This window comes from Poecilia reticulata, chromosome 15 (genome assembly GCF_904066995.2).
Source record: "Poecilia reticulata chromosome 15, P_reticulata-male-v2, whole genome shotgun sequence".
NCBI classification, from domain to species: Eukaryota; Metazoa; Chordata; class Actinopteri; order Cyprinodontiformes; family Poeciliidae; genus Poecilia; species Poecilia reticulata.
The window spans coordinates 22,495,145-22,503,063 of NC_088844.1; the positions used below are offsets into that span (position 1 = coordinate 22,495,145).

A 7,919-nucleotide genomic window follows, 5' to 3' on the forward strand; every position below is an offset into this window, starting at 1 on the left:
TAAAATTAAAGCAAATGTTAAAAAAGAAGGTAAATACTTTTGGGTTGCACCTAAGATTTTTCATTTTAAGAACATTTTGATAAGTAAACATCTTGTTCTAATCCATCTGCATCAAGAGCACGTGCTGTTGAGTCAAATTAAATTTACTTTCACACCTGATCATCCGTGGTAATGCGTCTAGGTACTCCACCTGGTTTATTATACAGCTATAACCCTCCAAGGTAGTAGAAAAGGTACATTTCTACTTTCTCTGTTTTAAATTTAGGATATTGCAATGAGTTGAAAACATGTTATGTAGTCCAAGAGTTTACAAAGAAGCTTAACCTGATCAAGATAATTCTGATAAAGAAGCAAATGAGAAAACTGTGGAGATATTATATTTCTGGTTGGAGTGGATTCATTTTTCAAATTACGAAATTGAAATAATAATAAAAAACCCATTAAAAATAAAGGCAGGTTGGGATTTGATCAACAGCTCAAAATTTCTATCTGTTTAGACTTTACCGATGTCCTTTGATTGTCTTTGATTAATCCTGGTACTTTACCTAATTAAAACTAAAACAAGTGACTCTATAAGGCTTACTGGATACATTGCTATTGACAAGGATTTCCACCCAAAATCCCTATCTTCTTAGTTGTAAGAAATAGATAGGATTACCAGTCCAGACATTGGAACAAGCGAGCAGGCAGGTATTAGTGACTGTGTCTAAGCTGGATTTAAAACAAACTGGCCAGTCATCCCTACTGGTGAACGACGACAGTATCTGCAGGAAGCAGTGGAGAGCAAAGCCGTCGTCGAGGACAGAAAGGATTCATGCCGAGGCATCAAAGTTCAGGCCATGGAAATAACGCTGAAGGGTTTTCCACTGAAGGTGGTGAATATTCCATGGAGAAATAATAACCTCAGCACTCTGCATACAGAGGCTCCTCTCTCTGAACAAGGGGAAACCATCGTTGGAGTCTACCTGTTAGTGCTGGGTAAGTCAAAGACTGTCTAACCTTAGTGACAGGTTCCTATTTTGCAGGTGTTCATGTATTGAAAGATGAGCCATTTCCGTTTCATTGAAAATTTTTAAGCAAACATTTAAACAAGCAGGTGACAAGTAAAGTTCAAAGTGCTTATAACCAAAAAACATCACACAGTAACCAATTATGAAACAAGCAATAAACATTACATTTTGTCAAATGTCATCAAAATCATCAAGGAAATATACAACAATTATACATATTAATGTTTCAGTTATTATACAAAGGGAACTTTAGGCAGGTGGGTTTTAGTCTTGATTTACAGGAACTTTGTGTTTTATCTGATCAAAGTCTTAAAGTCCAGCCAAGCAGGTTTTTTACGTGAAATGGCAAATTTATCAGTTTGTGTACTCTATCGTAACGTCATCTGACTGTAAAACTCACAGCATAAATATGCTCATGGTAAAATGGACACAAATGTAATTTATGTTGTATAAATTATGCAAGTACAGCTCATCATGACGTGGTTTGTTGCTAGTCAACTACTACACCAACAAATGATTATATTTTGCATTTTAAAACATTAGACAATGTGTAGCTTTTCTGTTGAACATCATCTATATTTGAATATATTTTACCAATCCAGTTTTACCTGCACTATCAGATAAGATAGTCCTGAAAATATCTCTGATGTCGCTTTTTTGCAGGATGGCTTTCATGGTTTGGAAACAGTCTGGTGATATTTGTCCTGTACCGCCAGCGGGCCTTACTCCAACCAACAGATTTCTTCACCTTAAACCTCGCCATTTCTGATGCCAGCATCTCGGTGTTTGGATACTCTCGAGGAATTCTGGAAATCTTTAACATCCTGAAAGATGACGGGTATCTGATCACGTGGATCTGGACTTGCCAGGTGAACGAAACGTGAAAACAAACGCTAAATAATCCAAACAATTCATTGTGTTCCAGATTTTTTTTTCTGTTAAATCTCAACCTGTGCTATAGCAATGAAGTTTAATAATTAAAAAGGTCAAATGTTATCATACAGTGTTCTGAGTTGCAAACGTTATGTGCATTGTCTATCTTTCCCAGTTAATTCATTACATTACAAAACAGCAGAGGTTTTACCATGAATAGAGCATGCGTGCGAGTATGTGCTCGTGCATATGCAGGGGATTTTGGTACTCGCCAAGCAGGCTAGAGGTTAAATCTGTAATAAGATTAGCATGTTGGAGACCTTTAAACAGGTAAACTCTCCTAGTAGCAGTTCAACAACCAAATGGAGAACTATTAGGAGCTTTTCCTTGATTTTTTTTTAGCATATTTTAATAATTTGCTTTAATTTTTCAACACAATTGCAATTTCCATCTAAAAACCTAATTTTAAAAACAAGTCTTATGTGTGTAAGCGTTGAAGTGCACCATTCATCCATGTGTTTTCTTATCCGCTCGCAGCCACAGCTCAAAATTAAATTGTTGTCATTCTTTTGCCTGGAATTCCAGCAGGCTATTTTTCTTGCTCAAGGCTAGCTCTGGAGGAAAGTTGGGATCCGTGCAGGAACGTCAGGGAAAACTCCCTGAAAAATCATAGAAAAACAAGGTGTTGAAAAGCTGTAGCGTGCCACTCTTATCTTACCTTCCCCTGAGAAGTGAGCTGGGATTGGGGGGGGGGGGTAGTCAAAATTAAAAATAAGGGTATACTCTAAAAGCAACACTTTAGAAAGGGAAAGACCATGTGAACAAGCATGTGAGAAGCAGATTAGTGCACGAAACGTGATGTGACCAGAACAAACCCCAGCCAGCTCGGTGTATTTGGACCTTTGGAAGCCGAACTGGGCTTCACAGAGGCAAACATGCGGCATAAAACATTACAGTGATCATTTATTTCTCTTTTGATTCTTCCTACGTGTGCAAGAAACTAGCTTTGAATTAAAACCCCAGGAACCAGAGTGAGTGAGAAAATTGTGATGAGCGCGTGTAACTGGATTAGTACAAAGGAAGATCAAGATAGTAATTAGCAAATGACCTCAACTGATGTGTGTTACCTGGAAGTGACTCAGCAGGCAGCCGGGTGTTGCACAGTCGGAGAGAAATGGAAACACTGCAACGCCTTTCAAGAAGGGTTGTAATTCAGAGATATCCGCCCTCAAACAATATATAACCCAAAGTTTACATCAACACCATTGGTGGGAAAAGTTGATGAGTGCGGTTTGTGTGATACATCACAATAATTCTGTTATCTGTCATCCAATTCAGTTCACTTTTTTCTGTTCATCTTAGTTAACCTGAATATTTAACTTAAACGAGAGATGTACAGCAGACTTTACAAAAAAGTAAAAATTTTAAAAAAGCTGATTGTAGGAGCAATGCAGCATCAATAAAGCAGATATGATATACCAAAACATCAACATAGCTTGACAAAGTTATTTCTTCGTGTTTCTTTTAGCCGTCAACATGTTATCCACATGTAGGTCAAAGGAATATGGGAGCGATTTCTTCCTGGTCATTAAACTTGCCTACTTTAAATAACAATGTGTTAGAGTGAGAAAATAATTTGTTTTGTGGATGACCGTCACCTCGATTGCTGTTATCGTTTTTGATTAGGTCATATTTTGAAGCATTTAGCTGCCAGAGCTGGAATACAGTAGAATCTTTTTAAAATCAGATTCTTGTTTTAGCAAGATTTACATCCCTATGAACCAAAGTATGTTCATGTTTAAAAGAGAAAGGTCACAACAGTAAACCAACGAAATCTTGCAGGATGCTTGAGTGTCATCAAGAAGAAACAGAGTGAGAAGATGAAAGGAGCCATAATCCACTTATCATAGCAAAAGCCACAATGCTTCACTTGTGAAAGTGAAAAATTGTTCTTCTTTTCGGACATTGATGCATGGAATACATAAAATTTACAGTAAAAATTTGCATTTTATAAAATATGCTGGAGCTGTTTGGCTGTGAGCTTTAGCTTTTTTTATTTATTAACTTTTATTTAGCTAGGCAAGTACTTAATAATATCAAAGATCTCTTTTGCAAAGTGTTCTTCCAAAACAAGCAGCAACAACATTGCAAAAATCACAGATTCTAAACATTTCCCATGTAACAATCAAAATATTTAAGAATTAAGCTGAAAGATAATGCATTGGGACAAAAAGTAGCTAAAAGATATAAAAAGATTATAAAATATAGCAAAAGCACCTGCACTGCGATATGGACTCCTTTAACTTTGGGAGAATAATCAACCAAATTGTGACCTACGGTAGCATCTGACTGAAGAATGATGCAAATATTGGGTCTGGAGGGATCAGATCTTTAGTCTGGTGAAGTCACTGAAAAGATGTCACGCATTAAATCCCCTGTGTCCGTCTTCTTCCAGGTAGACGGCTTCCTCACGCTGCTCTTTGGCCTTGTGAGCATCAACACCTTAACAGTCATCAGCGTCACCAGGTACATCAAGGGATGCCACCCGCAAAAAGGTCAGAACAAACTTCTCATAGTGCAAGTGTGAAAACGCAAAGAGGGCTTCGTACCGTCATGGCTGCCCTCCTTCTCATTCCACTGACCTCCTCTGACAGAAAAGCCTGCTTCTGTTTTCAGCTGGGAAAATAACTACCGTTCGTCTCCAGCCATTCCATTTATATTTCTCCAGTATGTTATTAAGACAATTTGAGGTGACATTTTCTATTTTTGAGACTACATCTGAATGTCAAAGAATGTCCTAATTACATAGAAATGAGGGTGAAAAACTGTATCTGATTTTACGTAGCTGGCGGTTGTTTTTAAAACTCTGTGACTGTAAACTGTGCTCATTAGTGGCGAGTGTGGGATATCACCAGTTGCACTATATGCCATAATATAGCCATTGAAAATGACTAACCTAGGTCTGAATAGAGCAATTTAAACAATCTAAGGAGCAAATTAACCACCAGGTATGTGAGGTGAGTTGGTGTGAAAGCTACAAAAAGCTCTGAGTTTCTGTACTTACAGTTTTACAGTTGTATTTATATCTGTTGAACTTTTGCACATTTTGTGAAATTTCAACCATAAGGTTCTGTTTCATTTGGATTTTATGTGATGGGTCAGCACAACACAAAATAGTTGTCCAATAATTTACCAGATTGATCAGGAATGTATTTGTAGTTAAGTTTAATGCTGGTTTAGACTACAAAACAACATCTCAGTCTTTAAAACATACCATAGAAAGAATATAGCTGTCCATCTATTCTGGCAGGACAGGTAATGGCAAACAGAAATTCTTGACTTTCTTTCAAAACTGGTTTTCTTTTTGCCACTCTTGTGTAAAGGTTAGATTTGCAGAGTAAAAAAACCTAACATATTTCCTTGTTCTGAGCAACAAACATGTGGTCAAATAAGACCAAACTAAAGCACACAAAACACTGTGTAGGGTGAAAAACACAGCATTTCCACAGCAGAACATTATGCTGTCAAGAACAGCCTCCCTCATTCAGTTAATTGCAGGATGGACAAAGGTAAATCCTGCAAGAAAAGCTTTGAGCACTAAATCTAATTGTGAATCTGTAGGAAGACTTTCAAATTGTTGCTCAGAGATCCTCTCAGTCTTACTTCAACTATTTTGCAAAAAGAATGGGCAAAGAGTTCAGTGAAAATCTGTTTGAGAGACGCAGGAAAACACTTCCAGCTCTGATTGGATTAAAGGTGTTTCCTCAAAGTATTGACTCAGCAAATAAAAATTGACTCTTTTTATAACTTTACAATGTTAAACAACATGGGGAACCTTACTTTTTATTAAAAGTTAAGCATAGATTTGTGTTACAATTGATAAAATAAAGATTGTGACAAAATATTGAAATGTCTAAGGTCTAGGAATACTTTTCCAGGTCCTTATAGCACAGCTCTGAAGTATGCTTTAGAACTGCAAAGAAAGAGATGACCTTTTCATAGTTTCCTCTGATCGCAAAAATGTGTGTACTATCATTCCAACAGATGTCCTTTTCAGACGCAAAGTGTTTGGTAAAGGCTGTCAATAAAAGACTTCATTGTTCAACAAATGTCAATGAGAGTGCTGACATTCATAACAAGTAACAAGAATTTTCCTTCCTTCAAAGACTCTCACTGTTTCTGTTTGCCAAAAACATTTAACCTTTATGAACTAAAAATCAAACTCATGAACTATGTACTGTTGTTTTGACATTGCCTTTTCTTTTTGCGGTGTATTTTTGCAGCACACTGCATCAGCATCAACACCATTGCTATATCCCTAATTTTCATTTGGACCGGAGCGCTGTTCTGGTCTGTCGCGCCGCTGCTGGGATGGGGCAGCTACACAGGTCTGTTCCAGTTTGAAACCTCACCAAAATGTAATGGGGTTTTTTGTACCCACTTGCATCCATTTTGTACAAAACTCTTTTCTATCAAAGTACTTAGCCATTCCTTTTTAGTTTTTCTTGGTAGTTGGGTATTTTAGGGACAAATAAAACTAAAAATGTTTAAGTCTCACTTATAATTTCATTTAATTGGGTTTTTTTCCCCCCCCTTTCTTTTTCTTTGATTTTTGTTTGGCTCACCCCCAAACTTCTACAAAATATGACGTTTGGGCATTGGGTAGCTCAGTTGGTAGTATTTACAGAGGATATAATCCTCGATGTGGTTTTCCTGCATTCAATTCATGGTATCAGGCCATACGCTGCATGTCTGACCATTATCTCTCCATCCTCTTTCTTGTCAAATGACTCTTCACTAAAGGCCAAAAGTGACAAACATTTTTTAAAAAAATGACACATTAGGATCCTTGATTAAAAAAACTATAAATGACCTCCTAAAGCTAGATCAAATTAATTGGAGACATACAAGCCCATTTTCTCAAAGAGGATTTTGAGCACTTTAAAGTACTAAACCAGGTATGAAATATTACCACAGTAGGAAGGAACTAAAGCATGGCTGGTATGAAACAACTAACCAGTTCTTGCAGGGTCCATAGTCAAACTAAAATAACAACAACATCAAAAGAGGATATCAGTTCATCTGTCATAATTACTGAGCTACAGCCTTATTGTCTACATCTTGTGTTTTGCAGATCGGGGTTATGGCACCTGTGAGGTGGACTGGTCCAAAGCCAATTATTCCACCATCTACAAGTCTTACATAATCTCTATCCTCATCTTCTGCTTTTTCATCCCCGTGATCATCATGCTCTTCTCCTACATATCTATTATAAAGACTGTAAAATGCACAAATGCAATGTCCGCTGATGGTTTTCTCTCTGCGCGACAAAGGAAGATGGAAAGAGATGTCACGAGGGTAAGTCTAAAGTAGAATCATGACATATTTGGTTGCAGAAATTCAAATGAAACCATAATGATTTTTTTATCCCCCGCCCCACTAGATTTCTATTGTAATCTGCACTGCTTTCATCATGGCCTGGTCACCGTACGCGGTGGTCTCCATGTGGTCGGCCTGGGGCTTCCATGTACCCAGCACCACTAGCATCGTCACCCGCCTCTTCTCCAAGTCTGCCAGCTTCTACAACCCACTCATATACTTCGGCATGAGCTCCAGATTTCGCAAGGAGGTCTCACTGCTGTTTCCGTGCATTCCAGAGAGCAGGGAAGTGGTGCATCTGCAACACTTTAGAAACATCAAACCAAAAGCTGAGAACTTGCTCCAACATACATCGCTTCCTGCCCAAAGACCAGAGGCGAAATATTTGGCAGGAGCGCCAAACGGGTCGAGTCCTGACAGCGACTCCGGGGTCAACAGTCCTCCAGAGACTCCTCCTGAGATCTTCCACATCGATGTGCCCTCACATATTGAAACGTCAGAGTATTGGTGCGACAGACTCTAAGACTGTTTTAAACCAGGAGTACCAGGGTGGGGTTGACTGTTTTTTGTATTTTCTTCATCTTACCCATCTTCATAAACAGATGTACCCATGTTTGGCATCAGTATGTGCGCTAATAAACAAATTTTTGAATTATA

At 38.0% G+C, this 7,919-nt stretch overlaps 1 protein-coding gene across 1 annotated transcript; it reads left to right on the forward strand.

The window, feature by feature from the left end:
• The first annotated feature begins 728 nt into the window (after positions 1-728).
• On the forward strand, positions 729-7,919 carry LOC103477278 (visual pigment-like receptor peropsin). The gene is made up of 6 exons (XM_008430285.3): positions 729-978; positions 1,674-1,879; positions 4,339-4,438; positions 6,167-6,271; positions 7,018-7,241; positions 7,327-7,919. Exons 1-6 carry the CDS (start codon positions 840-842, stop codon positions 7,783-7,785), a joined length of 1,233 nt encoding a protein of 410 aa, XP_008428507.1. The 5' UTR covers positions 729-839; the 3' UTR covers positions 7,786-7,919.

Coding starts and splice junctions, on each gene's coding strand:
- LOC103477278 (XM_008430285.3), top strand. CDS start 840: ATGGAAATAACGCTGAAGGGTTTTCCACTGAAGGTGGTGAATATTCCA. Junction 979..1,673: donor AGTCTACCTGTTAGTGCTGG/GTAAGTCAAAGA, acceptor GCTTTTTTGCAG/GATGGCTTTCATGGTTTGGA. Junction 7,242..7,326: donor TGGAAAGAGATGTCACGAGG/GTAAGTCTAAAG, acceptor CCGCCCCACTAG/ATTTCTATTGTAATCTGCAC.